The sequence below is a fragment of the Phodopus roborovskii genome, unplaced genomic scaffold (genome assembly GCF_943737965.1).
Source record: "Phodopus roborovskii unplaced genomic scaffold, PHOROB, whole genome shotgun sequence".
Classification (NCBI taxonomy): Eukaryota; Metazoa; Chordata; class Mammalia; order Rodentia; family Cricetidae; genus Phodopus; species Phodopus roborovskii.
Window position 1 is genome coordinate 3,745,822 of NW_026126693.1, and position 17,370 is coordinate 3,763,191.

Genomic DNA, 17,370 nt, shown 5'->3' on the forward strand with positions numbered 1-17,370 from the left:
ATGGTGCAATACTGACTTTGGACAGTTTTGCTGGGGGGGGAGTGGTTGAGGTCTGTCTTTTAGTTGGCAATGTATTTGGAGAATTAGATAATGCATTATCAGTTCTCCAACTTTTATCAACATGCAAAACATTGTCAAGAAGCTCGATATACTGAATCCTATAAAAATATTCTTTAAACACTAAAGACAGCAGTGTTTTGTACTCATGGAAGCGTACAGGCTCAAGGAAGTTGTTTCAATTTAGAATTTAAATTGATTGGCTGTCTTTAAAGAGGAAGGCACTAGTTAAGGACTTAACCACCTTCCAAAGAGCCTTCTCTCTCTGATGCCCACCAAAGGGCACCCCCACACACACACAATCACATAGAGTGCACCTCCATCATCCCAGGGAAGACTCTGGGTTTTTCACCCTTGTTGCACGCAAGAGGCCAGACTCACTTCTTCTGAGTACTCGGAGGCAAGTGCCTCTTTTCTCCATTGAACAGGTAAGCGTACAGGATGAAATCACATGGAATAGACATTCTAGACACTGAAAACTATAAAATGAGCATCTCCCAGGCCTCGAGGAGGATCAACTGTTTTTCTGGGACATTGGCAGTTGGAATCCATCATCAGCTGCTACAGGCTTATACAGATTCAATGTCTATGGCCATGTATTGGAGTATCTTGGACCCTCATCTTTGGTTTAAAAAAATGCATTCTAATCATGCATATATAGTAATATAGGATTTGAGTGCAGCAATTTCTCTGAGAGCTTCCTGGGCGTCCTTCCTGTACAGAGCCATAAAATGAGGCAGGTTGAAGTCTTAAGTCCTATATTTGTCATTGCCTATTATATCCATTATTTTTTACATTAAAGTTATTTTATGTGCATTGGTGTTTTGCCTATAAGTATGAGGATGTTAGGTGCCCTGGAACTGAGTTTGTAAACAGTTGTGAACTGCATGTGTGTGTGCTGGGAATTGAACCCAGTTCCTCTAGAAGAACAGCCAGTGCTTTTAACCACTGAGCCATCTCTCTAGTCCCCATTTTTACTGTTTTAAAAGTTATTTGTGTGTATGGGTATGTGTGTGCACGTGAGCACACATGCACGAACGATGTACATACATGTATGGGCCAGAGAACTCCTTGGGAGAAGCTGGTCCTGGGGACTGAACTTCAGTCATCAGGTTTAGCTTATACCTTTACCCACTGAGCCACTGCCAGGATGCAAAAGCATAGTAAGAGATGCAGTAATGGATACTAAGGCCCACAGAGAATAGACAGGCTTATATTATATATTGACTTCCTGGAAGAGAGGGAAGAGTTAAAGGTGAAGAATAAAGTCAAAATTTCCATGTGAAACAATTCTGAGTAAAATACTTGAATGTATTTACATATAGGTGGGATGAAATATTTAACATTTTCAGATGCATAATAAAACAAAACTATATTTTCCAACCTGGGGGGGGGTGTTTTTTATGTACACAGGATTCTACTTTTAAAAGTTACAAATGGTAGACTGGAGAACAGAAGCCGGTTAGATGTAGATAAAATGCTCTTTGGTGAACATTACTTTCTTATCTGCCACTAGGACTGTTCTGTAATATTGAAAGCTAAATGGCCAGAATGATGTAGGCCCTTATACAGAGGCTTCTACTGTAAGCTTCAGTTCTGTAACTATGTGCTCTTTCAGAAGGCAGTCTGTTAGATGCAGATGTATCAGATCTTGTGTGTGAATCTGTTTTGTGCAGGCTGGGGTAAAGGACTAGAAGGAAGCAGTCAACATTGAGTGGTTGGTGAAGTTACTGAGAAATTGAACATCCTATATTAATACATTTCTAATGGGATCTGACCACTTTCCTCCTAGCAGTATCTTCATGAACACCAACATAAAGTGACAATAAGAAAGCATGGCAAACAACAACAAAGTTAAAATCACAAATTCTTAACAGCATCTCTTAACTGGGTGTGGTGGCCCAAGCCTCTAATCCTAGCACTACTTAAGCAGGAGGGGCATGAGTTCAAGGTCATCCTCAGCTACACAGTTCTAGAGACCTATCTAAAAACAAAACACACAACAAACAAAACCCCAACAACTCTTAAGCAGAAAGAACTTCACAGGTTGGCCTATGCTTTGATTTATGAGAATAAACTGATGTTAGAAGTGTAAGAAAAAGCTAGGAATGATGGCATATACCTAGAACCCGTACTCATGGGGCTTAAAGAGGAGGATTATGACTTTAAAACCAACCTTGGCTATATAGTGAATTTGAGGTTCTAATAACAAAAAACAAGATGAAATTGGCTTAAAGGTTCTCCTTAGCCTCCAAACATAAATAATGTGAGAGAAGTTTTATACTCATAGGACATGTAATGAATCATTAACATAACTTACAGGCTTCTGAGGAAGATAGCCAACTATCCCTAGGAGGTTAGCTTTCAAAGACCTTAAAGGTTTTTAATGCTATTTCATAATCAACAACAAAAGCAGAATTCATATTGAAGCTTACTGGTCACAACTGTGACATTTTGAGCATCACAAAGAATACAATGTCATAAAGCACATTAAAATTATAAAAATTACCACGTCTACTTTGAAGTTGATAATTAAATGGACATTCAGCTATATTTAAAGATGACCAAATTGTTCAAGTTGAGGAGAGAAAGCCAGTTTACATAGATTGACCAGCAAGAGAAATAAAAGAGCTAGACAGAAATGGACAAACTAATAAAATCATTCATTCACTTCGGTGAGGACTGTCACCAGTATTACAATTTCTGGCTCAATGGCTAATGAGAAATGACATTTAATGTCAAAAAAGCATCATATGAATAATATACAAAGCAGAACACCAGTTTAAGAGTCAAACTGGCTAGTTTATCTGCACACTGTAAGTGGTAGGCAGGCTAGACATTCTGAGTCGTGCAATATGAAACAAGTATTTGGTATGTATTAGCATAAAATGCTTAACTCGTATCCACCTGTCTTGAATTAAGGTAGATAATTTGGGGAATAGCAGAGTAAGCCCAACAACCCTGGGAGAAGCAACTAGACACATTCACAAAGTGGTATTCAATAGAAATGTCCAAGTCATATATAATTTGAAACAGACTCAAGGCACACGTAGAATTAATACTTCAGACAAATCAACTAATTAGAGAACAAGAGGAAACCTGAATACTGGAATAAAATGTGGAGAATGCCAACTAAAAGGATGGACTATGAAATATCATGCAAACCTGAGCTTATTTTTGTTAGGATATATAAGTATGTATGTATACACACACAAAGGAAAACCCCTGGAGGGATACTCATTAAAGTTCCAGTGGTGGTCATCTCTAAGTGGGGAGGAGATGTCTTGTTTTCTTCTTCGTCATCTATTTCTCGACTTAAACATAATGCACTTACATCAATTCTGTAATGATAAATTATTTTAAAACCAGAACTTCTAGAACATTTTAAATTTCCTCTTCTATAAGGAAACTGGTTATAGACAGTCTGTTCCCAAACAAGTACAAAACTAAGGAACCACTAACCACCTAGTTGACAGTACATTTTAAGCAATATAAGGGGTGAGGCAGGTGAAGAGGACCCTGACAAGCCTCAGCAAGCTGGAGCTGTTGGAGGACCCGAAGAAGCAGAAAAACCTGTGAAAACAACCTTCTTCCAGTAATGGATGGGGGGGGGGGTTCCCAATAGAAGTGCTAAAAAACACTAATTGAGGAAGATGCTGCTGCAGACCTCCCAACACAGCTCATAACCATCTCCAAGTTTGCATTTGCCCTAGGTGGTCAGAATTCAAAGGAAGCATCAGCCATTTCCATCAAATAAGTCTAAGGAAACATTCCAACTCTTGCTCAAATACCCTTTCAAAGTAGCAGCAGCTTCCAGTGAAGACTGATCGTGAACCAGAAGAAATGCCTCTGGAAGTAGAGATGAAGATGAAGAATATTGGAGGGAACAAAGCAACATCAGCTGGACCAAACTCCTTAGTAAAGGAAAGCATGGCTTTTCCCAGAACCAGAAGCTGTGGGAGCAAAATATAAAATCTCATCTTGGAAATGTAATGGCCAAGACAATTCAGTGTTTTGAGATTGGTGTGTAGGTGGGTGTCCCTGCAATTAGAAGGAACTTTGTAAAGAATGGTTTAAGACTAGCTTTTGAGCCATTTCTCTTTTCTCTTTTTAAAGATTGAGTAGTACACTAATAAATGAGATTTTGAAATTAGACGTTATTGATGTTTTATATACAGATTTCAAGGTATTTGCTAATTTTGTAGTTTCTTGTGATTAGTTTCTAAAGGTTACAGATAATGACTCAGAAATGAGATTTAAAAAAAAAACAAAAGATAGCACTAAAGTATAATAGAAATGTCACTGCATAAGTGCAAAAGGTCAGTTCATCTTTGAAATATTCAATTAAAGCAGCACAAGTATGAGATACATTTTGCTATGTGTGTATCATTCACCCTCCAAGTCAAGCCTTAACTCCTAACATTTCCTGGGGTGGGGAGGAGAAAAAAAAACCTACAGCCTCGCACTTAAAGTGTGTAAGCTTACAATTCAGGAGAGTCACACAACCCCGGGGGTCCTTTATGCCTCAGGTGTGGGTGTGGCATTGGGCTCCATATCATCCTGGAGAGAAGGAGCTGAGGTTTCTTGCTCGGCCATCGCCTCTCGGACCTGGCTGCCTAAGACTGCGTCATGAATACTGTGGAATAGAAGCTCTTTTAAGGCGGGATTTTCAAAAAAACGGTTGCGGGTGAGGTCATTCACAACTTGTGCTATACAAAAAAAGAAGAGAGAGAAATTTCACATTCCATGTTTTGATTTCAAACACTGAAAAAATTTGTTCATAGTTTAAAAAATTAATTTGGTAATTTAGAGACAGGTTTTCATGTAACCTAGGCTGGCCTTGAACTTGCCTCCTCTTCCCAAGTACTGGGGTTTACACCAGTATTACTACCATGTATCCCTGGCTAGCCTAGAACTGTATGTAGACCAGGCTGTCCTCAAATTTACAGAAATCTGCTTGCTTCTGTCACTTAAGTGCTGGGATTAAAGGTGTGCACCACCACACCCTACCCATCACCTAGTTTAAGATATTCAAATGCTATTTGAGTTATTTTCTTTCTTTCTAGTATAGTCTTCCATGATTTCTCTATAAAAATGTAAATGTAAATATATATTATGGCTAGGCACAGTGGTGTGTGCCTATAGTCTGGTCTCTAGGCAGGCTGAGGCAAAAAGGATTACTTACAAAGTTTGAGGAGAGCCTGAGCAAGTCTGTTTCAAAAAGAAAACAAGTTCCCTCTTTCCTTGTCCCAAATCCAACACACACTGGCTCCCTATAGTTCTGGATTGTGCTGCATTTATTTTTATTTCTGCTGGTGACTGAACCCAGTCCCTTATGCATGCAGGCAAACACTCTACCAACTAAGCTCTATCTCTAGGTCTAGGAACTATTTATCCTTGCCCGACAGTCTAGTATATAGCTGTACTTACTTTCATTTATTCATTGGATCCCACCCCCGTGTTGTTGTTTTTTTGTTTTTTTTGTTTTTTGTTTTTTTTTTTTTTTATGGGCTGTTTATGTACCCCTGGCTATCCTGAGACTAGGTTGGCCTCAAACTACCTCCCTCTTTCTCCTGAGGGTTCCTTTTCTTTTGACACTTAAGATTTTTCTAGCCTTTTGTTTCTATAGAATATGGTGTAATGAACAAATAGCATGTGTCATTTTGTATGTTGCAGTAAGATTCAGATTTGCTGAATTTGTGACTTTGAAAGCTATTGTTTGCTCTCCATAGGGCTTGCTCCATTTTCCAAATCCACTGTCTCATCTGTGAGGACCTCTTCTCTCCCAGGTGATTTGAAATGTGCTCCTAGCATTTGTGTTTTCACAAATGTCATTATGTGGATTTTGTTTTTAAGCACCATCTTAACAAAAATATAATATAAAACAAAAGTAGAAAACCTATTCCATTGTATGTAAACCCTAACAAGTGGAATGATTTCTAGAATTATGACTTGTGTGTGGTAGCTACAAAAATAGTAAACTCTGGCCAACTCCCGCCCTCCAACTCTAGGCCAGAAGGCCATCGCAATGCCTACAACTAGCTGATTTCAAAACTGGTTTTACAGTGATTTTTCAGAGGAGGAATCTTTTTATTCTATAAAAAAGTTTAAATTATAGGGAAAAAGTACAAGTGCAGTTAATTCTAAAAACAAAATAAAAACAAAAAAATCAAACAAAAGGTCTTCTGGTCTCTTTGGCCTCAGCGGCAGAAGCAAGATGACTAAAGGAACGTCATCCTTTGGCGTCGCAATAAGACGCACACGTTGTGCCGCAGCTGTGGCTCCAAGGCCTACCACCTTCACAAGTCCACCTGTGGCAAATATGGCTACCCTGCCAAGCGCAGGAGAAAGTATAACTGGAGTGCTAAGACTAAGAGGTGAAACACTACCGGGACTGGGTGTATGAGGCACCTAAAGATTGTCTATAGAAGATTCAGACATGGATTCCGTGAAGGGACAACACCTAAACCCAAGAGGGCAGCTGTTGCAGCATCCAGCTCATCTTAAGGATTTCAGTCAGTCATAAAATAAATGTTCTGGTTTCAAAAAACAAACAAACAAACAAAAGACTAGAATATTAAAACTTTCCCTGTCCAGGGCTGGAGAGACAGCTCAGCAGCTAAAAGCATTTTAAGATGACCCATGTTTAGATCTCAGCATCAGTACAGTTGTTCCCAGCAATTCATAATTCACTTCTCCTGGTTCTGACCCCCTTCTCCAACCCCTGCAGGCACCCAGCAAAACATAAATACACATAAAATGAATACATCTAAAAAAAAAGGCTTTCCCATTCTAAGGTGTACTCACGGCTGCATCCGGCTAAGTACACATAAATACCAACATCTCCATATTCCTTCACAATCTGCAACAACATTGAAACAAAGTTTAACTTTTCTTGCAAGTCATTTTCTCCCAATATGTATTAAAGATATGATACACTCAAATTCATTTATCCATGCTACTTAGCTTTAGCAATTATGCACCTTTAAGCTAATAAACTAAAAGTAATTTTGTACTTACTTGGTTCTTATACAGACAATAACAACTAAGTATCAAATCCTTATTCAATTTTATTTTGGTGTAATAAAGATGATAATGATAGATTCTAAGATGTGTACAGATAATGTGACATCTAGGACATGCTTCACAATAAGAGAAAGTAGTGTTGGGAATCCATGAAGTCAGACTGGCCATAAACTGGTAATTGTGGAAGTAGAGTGAGAGCTGTTACATGAACATCATTATCCTAGACTCAATATTAAAAAATGCCCATAATCAAAAGTTTCAAAAACAATGACAAAGTAAGAATTGAAAAGGGACTCTGGTCCCTGTCCCTGAGGTGGTGGTAATGCTGGGTGTACAGATGCTGAATACTTGCTCCAGGCAATACTTACCCCAGCCAGAGTTTTTACTCCAACAGAATCGATAAAATTGACTTGTGTAAAGTCAAGAATGACTGTGTGAACATTTTCCCCCTGGGGCATAAATCTCTGCATCTCTTCAGGAAATGTTGTTTTGATGACTATTGGGGGATATTTTACTTCATCATCTTCTTCTTCAGGCTTCTTAGCATCTTCTCCATCTATTTCTGCATCCTATGTCAAAAATGAGACCATAAATATTCTTTTATCGGTCTTTAAAATTAATGTTATTTGTTTTGTGTGTACGAGTGATGTGTCTGCAGGTGTGTCTGTGCATCACATGCATGTAGTGCCCATGAGGGCCAGGAGAGGGCATCAGATCCCTTAGAATTGGTGTTAAAGTTGCAAGCTACCATGTGGGTGCTGGGGTCAAACTCAGGTCATCTAGAAGAGCAGCTAATACTTTTAACTGTTGAGCCACCTCTCCAGCACCATAAGCCATGATTTGTTAAAACTACTCACTTTTTGTTTTTCTAAGAGAAAGATTTATAATGGAAAATAAGTCCATGTGTTCTCAAAACAGTTTCTCCCCCGACTTTATTTTAATCCAGCACTCTTTATATTTCCTAGTCATTGTCCCCACTTTTCTCCTATTTAGAAAATGGTCTATTAACTTCAGCATAATAGGCCACAAGTTACCAGAAGTCTAAACAGCAAAAACTAGCCTTTGAGTTTTTAACTCTGAGCTGAACAACAAAGTGTGGCGGTTGAGTTCATTAAGGCACTGTGTTATTTTAATTTTTAATAGTACTTCCGCTGCCTCTTTCATGAGCATGCTCATGGCTGACTATCACACTCTTGTTTGCTTTGTCTTTGAGGCAGGGTCTCATACATTGCAGGCTGGCCTCTGCCTCCTGACATGACCCAGCACACCCAGCTTTGTCACACACAGAGGAAACCTAGAGCTTTACTCATGAACTCGGGAAGATGGAGGACAGGCAGATCAAGAGAAAAAGGGAAATTACAAGTTCATTTACCACTTTGACAACAGTAGCATTGGCCACATTGGCATTTCCAACTTCCTTCGCGTACTTCCTCATGGCCTTTCTTCTTGCTCCCATTATAAGTGCTGGATTCACTCCAGTCTTTACAAAGACAACATATGCAGAGTCATTTCTTAGCTCCCAAGGACCCGCCCAAATGCCACTAAATCTTCAGCTCTACCCTGGCCAACTGCTTTCTGTACCTTGTTCTATCTTTCCCTTAGCTGCCCTGAACTGAGTTACAACCATTAGTTGTTTGTCTTGGTCTGACTCTTTATTCAAGACTTGCAGACACAGCTGCGTGGTGATGGCAGCACGCCATTATTCCCAGCACTTGGGAGGCAGAGGCAGGTGGATCTCTGTGAGTTCAAGGCCAGCCTGCTCTACAGAGTGAGTTCCAGGACAAGCCCCAAAGCTACAGAGAAACCCTGTCTTGAAAAATCAAAAGGGGGAAAAAGACTAGCATACACTAAAGAACTGAAAAAACTACAGTGGTATTTACTAAATATAAAATTCTGAGATTCTTAAAGTTGTCTTTTTGGGTAGTGGAGGTTGAGTTTTAATCATGACCCACAGGGGCTTAGAGTAAGACTGTCTTTTCCTTTCTTTAAAAAGGTAATATATACATATGCAAATGAATGAACAGTAGTAACGATTGCCTAACCATGGGAATGGATTGAATGCCAGACACTGGTGGTACACTTAAAAATGTCTAAAATAGCCTAGCAGTGGTGGCATACACTTTTCATCCCAGCACTAGGGAGGCAGAGGCAGGTATTTCTCTGTGAGTTCAAGAGGTCTACAGAGTGAGTTACTATGGGACAGCTAGGGCTACACAAAGAAACCCTGTCTTGAAAAACAAAAATGAAAGGGGGAAAAAAAACCCCAAAAGTTTAAACAGTAAATTTTCTGTGTATTTTAAGTATACTGAGGTGGAGGAGTGATCTTTTAATCTCTTTCAACCCACAATGCTCTCCTCAGAAAGAATCAAATTTTAATTTCTAATTAAAAATTAAAAGTTTGTTTTTATTTTTATTTATTACTCCTAATGAATAAACAAAAAGTATCTCACCTTTCTTTTTAATGCGTTGCTATACAAGTCACTGTTTGCATAGTAAATTGGGGCATTTATCTGGAATATTTTTATTCCAGGAATTTCTTTCACCTGAGAGGTAAAACATTGATGATTTTAACACTGGGTATATTTCAGAATCAAAACGGCAGTCAGCTCCCTCCCCCAACACTAAGATAAAATTATATCCCTCACCAGGGGCCAGGGACCACAGGACTGACTGCCGTACCTCATTTAAAAACTTAGAAAACACACAACCTTCTGCTTACTTTGCAAGATAGTCTTTGCTTCACATAACCAAAAAAAAAAAAAAAAAAAAAAAAAAAAGAAAGAAAGAAAAAGAAAAAGAAAAAAGAAAAATTAAACACACGGAAGAGCTGGAAAAAACACCCAAAGGAGAAAAGAAAATGAGGAGTGAGGCTGGGCTTTTACCAGGCAAATGAGGAGAACACACATTTACTTGGTGTGAGCCACAATTCAACTCAAATAAAGCAGAGTGAGATTTTCTGGAGAAGTCATGGAACCCAAAATTGCTATTTAGAGTTTAGCGACTTAGTAGAAAAATGTCTCTCCTAACACCAGGCTCATTTCCCAACACTTTATAGTGAATCTTATATTTTTTTTCCCCAAGCATAAAACAATGAAATGGGTTTCAAAGCCTTTGAGATTCTATAGATGACAAAAACATTAAAATCAAGGCACTCTGAGGCTATAATTTTAACTATTAAAGATGAAATGGGAGAATGCCATCATCCTACCACCTAGATCTTAACATGATTAAAACTGGTATTTCAGCCTGGCGTTGGTGGCACATGGCTCTAATCCCAGCACTCGACAGGCAGAGGCAGGTGGACCTCTGTGAGCCCAGCCTGGTCTACAGAGCTAGTTCTGGACAGGCTCCAAAACAAAACAGAGAAACTCTGTCTCAAAAAAACATAAAACCAACCAACCAAACAAACAAACAAAAAAAAAACCTCTGGTATTTCTCCATTGGTTTAAACTCATCAAAAGAAAACCATGCACACACAAAGCATCCTCAACATCAGTGTCTTTAAAATGTGTACTCTATATACCCATTCTCATTAAAAGTGAATATTGGGAAGTAGGGTAATTAATATACCCTAGGTATGTTGGGTTATTAATGAAGTACAGAACAGAGTCCAGAGAGTGAATGGAAGCTGCGTCTTTCACATCACTCACTTCCTTCTCTCCTTCATCACTGGTACAAACATTACTCAGCCACGTCCATCAGGTGCTTACACTCATTGAAGGTATTAGAAAAAGGTCCTACCTCTTCATATGCATCTATGTCAATGTACACATCTGTGTCAGGGAGCTGCCCCAGGACTTTGTAGCTTGGACTGTAGAGAGAAGGAAGCAGCTGTTAAATAGGCAAACGAGGAAAGGGCTAGCTAGCCTGAACCCTGGAGTGTTTGGGCACTTTCTATGCAGGCCTAGATTCTACTGATTCCAACAGAGGTCATCAGATGCCAGGAACAAAGAGGTCTTTTCCCATATATATCTGTTGGTTTTATTTGCTGATTGTCACAGCCTGCTACACCTACTACTTTATGTTCTAATTTTATGAAGATGATAAAATTCCTAAGAATCAGCCTCTAAAGCTGAGCGGGGCAGAGGGAGAGGCAGAGAGGCAGAGAGACAGAGAGGCAGAGAAACTGAGGCCTGGTTGCTCTACAGAGCTAATTCCAAGACAGGCTCAAAGCAACAAAGAGAAACCATGTCTCAAAAAATAAAAAACCAACCAACCAACAAACAAACAAACAAAAAAAACCAAAACAAGAACAAAACGATACCCCAGTTGAAAGATTTTAGCTTGCAGAGCAAGGATGTAGGAAAGGGGCAGGAGAATAATTCTTGCAAGAAGAATATAGAAAACCATAAAGCATGGACATTGACATGGGAGGAGAGAAATTATGAAAACAAGAAAGTTACTATGGTGAGGGGGCTGATTCTGTTAAATAGGGCTAGCAACTGAATCATCAATCTCTTGTGAAATAACTGAAGCCTCTCACAGGTCTTGGCCCACAACAAGGAAATAGGCCCCCAACCCTGGAACAAATGATCCCAGATAAACATCCATGTTTGGGTCACTCCTTGTCAACGGACAGTCTGGGGACTTTCCAAATCATTCTATGGTTTATCGTTTGAAGAACAGGTCATACCTGGGTGATCTCTCAAACATGAGATCATACTTTGTAATCAATCACCATGTGCCCCATGCATGTATGCTGATTGCGGTCTTTCTCTATAAAAAGGAGCCTACACCCTTTGAGGGGTGTGCAGCTTTCCCCGAGATTGCTGTCACCCAAGTGCACTCGTTCAATAAATACCTCTTGCTTGTTGCATCTCCTGGTTCTGGTGTTTGTGTTGCAGGGCTCTCCCATTGGCCCATCAGGACCCCAGAATTAGGATCCAACAAAGTTAAGACAACATTGACACTAATGGCTAGTAGCTGACTCATGGAGGTGTGCCCTAATTATAGAATAAGAAGCAACTGAGAATAAACTGATGTTTTGAGTGATGGTCTCTCAAATGTCAACCTGCAAAATTTCAGGAAAACCAGAAAGGACGGAACATAAACTCAAGTCTAGTTATTTGAGGGAGACAGAGAAGTATATCATTAAAGAAACAAAACAAAGATAAATTATGAAACCCTATTCAGTAAAGAAAAACGTTTATATCTCACACTTTATTCTGCAGTTTGTCAGAGGACATATGTCTTGTTTGTTTTGGAACTGAGGACTGGGCAGGGCCCCATGTCTAGAAAGCTTATGCCCCAGCCCTGAGCTATACCCTCCAATCCTTAGATATCTTAAAGCACATCATTTACCAGAGATCTGAGATAGAGAACTCCTCTGTATTCTAATAAGACACTGTATAACAATGAGGGAAAACTTCATTAAGAAAAAATGGACAACAGGGGGCTGGAGAGGGATGGCTCAGTGGTTAAGAGCCATCTCTTCTAGAGGCCCAGGTTCAATTCCTAGCACCCACAAGTCAGCTCACAACTGTCTGCAATTGCAATTCCAGGGGATCCAATATCTTTCTCTTCTCTCCATAGGCACTGGGCATACACACAGTGCACAGACATACATGTAGGCAAAAGTATTTTTACACATAAAATTAAAAAAGAGAAAAATGGACAACAGTGTTAAAATTTGTTAATAAAAGTAGTTAATTCCATTCTCAACTTACACCATGTGTTCTTAACATCTTTCTTTTATGTCATTTCAACAATGGAAATGTTAACTTCCTACCTAGAGAGCAGGAACACCTGGCATTCTGCAGGTAAGGGGTTAACATCCCTCAATCCTCCCACCTGAGGAGCCTTTCAGACTTAAAGGACCCCTATGTAACTTGTAACTACAGATAGATTGGCCTTTGTATTACAGGTGGGAAGGTGCTGCCCTAAACTGAGCCAGTGGTACCATTGGAGTATGCCTACATCTCTGCACTCCTTGTTCTCATGTGAAGTTCTTGTTTTGAAAGGTTTTTTTTTATACCTTCCCCAATGGACTCAGTTCACCACCAGGAAGAAGGGATAACAGCATGGTGGCTCAAAGTGGAGGGGCAGCTAGAAACCTGTGAAACTAGTGTCAGTGTTTGCACCCTGTTATTGCTCTACCATGACTGACTCAGAAGAGGGCAGACAAGCCAGTGCATGGCTGTGTCAGGCCCAGCAGGAACCAGGGTGAGGAGCATAGGGAGAGAACACAACATTGTGGCAGAGCATCTGACACAACCGTGTGGGGTTGTTTATATCCTCCCACCCCTTGCAGGTGTTGGGGCTTGAATTCAGGGCCTTGAACATGCCCGACATGTGTCCTACCATGAGGTTCTTCTTCCAGTCACATTATAACTTCAGCCAGATACTCACCTCTGTGTTCTGTAAATCACAGTCAGCAGGGCAATGATCACAGCAGTAATCAGTCCATAGTCCAGCCCCAGAAACAGGGAAGACACGAAGGTGGTAAGCCAGATGGTCTAAAGAAAAGTTGAAATGCTTCTAGAGAACAATTCCATGAGAAATACGCACACGCATGCATGCACTTGCATGCCTCGCAGGAAAAGCACAACAATTAAGTGCATTAGTTCTTTCTCACAGTTAACCCACAACATGGTAGCTGCTGACCTGGAGCTAGCAGCTGCCTTTACTTACCAGCTCTATTTTGCTGGTTCTCCAGAAGAAGGGCAGATCTGAGAACTGCATAAACATTCCTTTCAAGTTGACTATCACAATGGCAGAGAGCACAGCCTGCAACACAGCACAGCCACCCATGTTCTTCAGCCGTGGACACAGAGCCTCCTCTGCGGGCCTTACTGTCTTCCTCAGATCTTTCTCACCCACTGACCTACCTATCTTTACTGGGCACTCAGGGCACCCTTGAAGCCATGGGCACTAGGGCTTCCAGCATTTGGTCATTTAAAGTTGGCCTTGGAAACCCAGGTGTATACCCTACCAGAAAGTCTGCATGGCAGCTAAGAGGCCCAGAATAAAATTTATGACAACAAGAATTATTTCATCTATGGTCTCACTCCTTATGACTTCATTTTTTCCCTAGTATCTCTTAGATAAAATACAATCAGCAAATAAATGTCCTGCTGTAGGTCATCTCAGAATTTTAATGAAAATGGAAAGTCAAAGATAGAAGGTAGGGAGTCAGTCAGGCCAAAAGTTCCTTTGCAGATGAGGAAACTGACCAAGGAGGTCAAGACTATGCAACTATCAGTTGGTGATGGACAGGATCTGGTCCTTTCCAAGGCTTTTCCCATACTACCCTGATGAAGTTACAGTAAAAAGAAAAGCACAACCTCCAGGATAGCCACAAAACACAAATAGGATAGAGTGAAACCCTCCCAGCAAGCCCACACCACACACCTGGGGCAGAGACTCAAAGAGGAATCCTGTGGCTAATATGACCAGTAGAATCATTAACGAGGCCAGACAACCTGCAAGCTGGGCGACAGAAGACACATGGAAGGGGCAATTAGACCAGAGTCCAAGGCAGGCACAGGGCAACCTACTCTTGGCCATTTCACCATGGGAAAAATCAAGAACATGCTGAAAATCAAGAACAAAGCTTCCTGGGAAACAGAAAGGGAATGGGCTGGGGGCTTGGAGAGGTGGAGAATGGGAGGGAGAGGGAACTGGGATTGACATGTAAAACAAGCTTGTTTCAAATTTAAATTAAAAAATAAAAGTCTTCCAAAGCATTATGAGAACTTACAACACTAGCTCATCACCTCTCACCCACTCCTCTTACAGCTTTTAAGCAGAACTGAACTGGCTAAATGCTCTTGTCAGAGGTGGAGAATGACATTGGGTGCCAACCTGAGACCCAGGAACAGAAGAGTTGAGACTAGTACTTACTGTCCAATATGGTAGCTACATGCCATGATTTCAGTTTTTAAAAATTGAAGAGTCTTGGTTACATAGTCATATTTCAGGCACTCAAGAGCCACATGTTGTTAATGGTTGCCACGTTGGATGGTGTAAAGAATGAATACTTCTCATTGTGTGAACAGTCCAAGGGATGGAGCTAGCTTCATGGCCCCACTCAATCCCAGGCTTGCAGAAAAAGCTCATGTCTGAATATTTAAGGTTTACTGTAGCAAGTGGAGTGTCATATAACTTCCAATTTAACTAGAGAATATTCCTCTTTTCTATAGATTCAGTGTGTGTGTGTGTTGTGTGTGTGTGTGTGTATATGTGTGATTTGTTTCAACCAATCATGCTTTTCTCTGATTTGCTATAGCTCACTGCAGAGTAGCTTTATTTGGAATCAGAACAGAATCAAGAGATTGACATCTAACCAGCACCCCGCTCACCAGTTCTTAGTGTACATACCTGTGTCTTCCCTCCTGTCCCCTCCTGAACAAGGCTTCGAGACAAGGAGCATGAGATTGAAAACGTCTGGAAGAGAGATCCGATGGAGTTGCAGATCCCCAAGGCAATGAGCTCCTTTTCCATGTGGAAACAAAGCAAAGGTGACAGATAGGTCACTCTTAAGGAAGAGCAGAATGCATTAGTTACACATCATCAGTGGTGCAGGCTGTCCTTCCCTTCCCTTGGCAAATGCTGTTTCTTTAGCATGAGTTCAAGGTTGGAATTAGGGCATAATACATAGTGGGAGAAAAACTGGATTTTTACCCTGTTGGAGATAAATGCTGTGATTCCTACCTGCTCCCTGTTTCCCAAATCCACCCTTTATACAAGCACTGCTTTAAAAAAAAAAAAAAAACAAACAAAAAACTGAGAAAATACTTTTCAAAAGAGAAAGTTCTAGATGCCTGATTACTGACATCTTTTAGATGACATGAAGAAATGCATGTCAGTGCCTTCTCAGAACCTTTGAATCCTGCTGTAAGTGCTACTTTGGAATTTGGTTTTATATAAATGTTGAAGATCTGGTTCCTTTACAGGTACAAGGGAGTGGCCCATGCACTGTAACCCCAGCACTCTGGAGCTTGGGGTACCACAAGTTTGAGGCCAGCTACAGACTGAGACCATGCCTCTAAAATAATCAGTACACCATTGTGTAAAGAAAAAGTATTTGCTAGCTGGGTCTAGTGGAACACACCCTTAATCCCAGCACTTGGGGGACAGAGGCAGGTGGATCTCTGAGTTCAAGGCTAGCCTGGTCTACAGAGTAAGTTCTAGGCCAGCCAGAGACAAATGAGACACTGCCTCAAAAAATTAGATAAATAAAAAAGAAAAGTATTTGCTTGACCTTTCTCAGAAAGGATTTTCTTTCTATACTAAGATTTGCTATTTTGTAACATATGGAAAGAATCTGCCATAAAATGTGAAAAAAAAAGTGCACTGCCCTAAAATATACACTATAGCAAGATTACAGATCATAGTGTTTGGATTCAATACCCACTTTCAACTATGTTATGAAAGAGGCAGCAAAGAGAAAACAAAATCCCAGTACTCAGAAAACTGGAGCAGGAGAATTGTGAGTTTGAGGCCAGCCTTGACCACATAATGAATTAGCCTCAATGTTTGACCTTGTGTGTAACAGTGATGGAAGAAAGAGAGAAAGAAGAAAAGAGGAGGTAGGGAAGGAGGGGGAAGAGGAAAGGAGGGGGGAGAGGAAGAGATGGAGGCAAGAGAGGAGTATATTATACATGCTTCAATTATGTCCATCCCCAGAATAAAAGCCTTCCCATGAAACTAGTCCCTTTGCAGTCTCCAGCACAGCTTGGTGCTTGCACCCCAGTGCAATATCCAAGGAAACTGATGATTTTTACCTGGTTGCCATCAACCTGGTAGCCATGCTTATTTGCCAATGTTTTAGCCATGGAGATGGTCACTGAAAATCCAACGATGGCTATGGCAATGGCATCCACATACACGAGGTGGAAGAGGCTGGTGTCCGGGTTGGCGGGAGGAAGGAGTCTGAAAAGCCAAGGAGACTTTAACTCAAGAACTGTGAGTACTGGGTGTAAACACACAGAGTGGGACAGAACATGGGGCAGTGGCATTATCTGCAAATGAGGTGACCAGTGCTTAGGTAGTTGTTGATTCTTATGTGGCAATAAGAAGGGCCCTCCTGCTGCCCAAGCTCTTTCCTGGTCCATGCTGGCTTTCTATGGGATGCCTTATCTGTATAGATCAGGTGCCAAGTTTATAGTAGAGTAACCTCATACCTGGCGGCAGGTATAAGGGAGACTAGGATGAAGACAGGTTGGTAAGTGTTCAGATGCCACACATATCTGAGCCAGGCTTGGGTGGAGAGAGTTTTGGACGAGCCCTGCTTCAGTGGAGAAATGCTGCCCTGGTAACATACTCACTTCTCCCCTCTGCTCTTCC

At 40.7% G+C, this 17,370-nt stretch overlaps 1 protein-coding gene and 1 pseudogene across 1 annotated transcript in view; one reads left to right on the top strand and one right to left on the bottom strand.

Annotated features, from left to right (window-relative positions):
• Positions 1-2,194: 2,194 nt before the first annotated feature.
• On the top strand, positions 2,195-4,088 carry LOC127214397 (PEST proteolytic signal-containing nuclear protein-like; annotated as a pseudogene).
• Positions 4,089-4,510: 422 nt separating this feature from the next.
• The window catches only part of Slc26a5 (solute carrier family 26 member 5), a 59,020-nt gene continuing 46,160 nt past the window's right edge, over positions 4,511-17,370 (bottom strand). The window contains exons 9-19 of the mRNA XM_051174805.1: positions 16,809-16,956; positions 15,403-15,516; positions 14,434-14,511; positions 13,714-13,809; positions 13,432-13,538; positions 10,825-10,894; positions 9,534-9,626; positions 8,456-8,563; positions 7,452-7,652; positions 6,865-6,919; positions 4,511-4,766 (exon numbers count right to left, since the gene is read on the bottom strand). Coding sequence (XP_051030762.1) covers positions 4,576-4,766; positions 6,865-6,919; positions 7,452-7,652; positions 8,456-8,563; positions 9,534-9,626; positions 10,825-10,894; positions 13,432-13,538; positions 13,714-13,809; positions 14,434-14,511; positions 15,403-15,516; positions 16,809-16,956 — 1,261 coding nt within the window. The 3' untranslated portion in view covers positions 4,511-4,575. The remainder of the gene's footprint in view (positions 4,767-6,864; positions 6,920-7,451; positions 7,653-8,455; positions 8,564-9,533; positions 9,627-10,824; positions 10,895-13,431; positions 13,539-13,713; positions 13,810-14,433; positions 14,512-15,402; positions 15,517-16,808; positions 16,957-17,370) is intronic.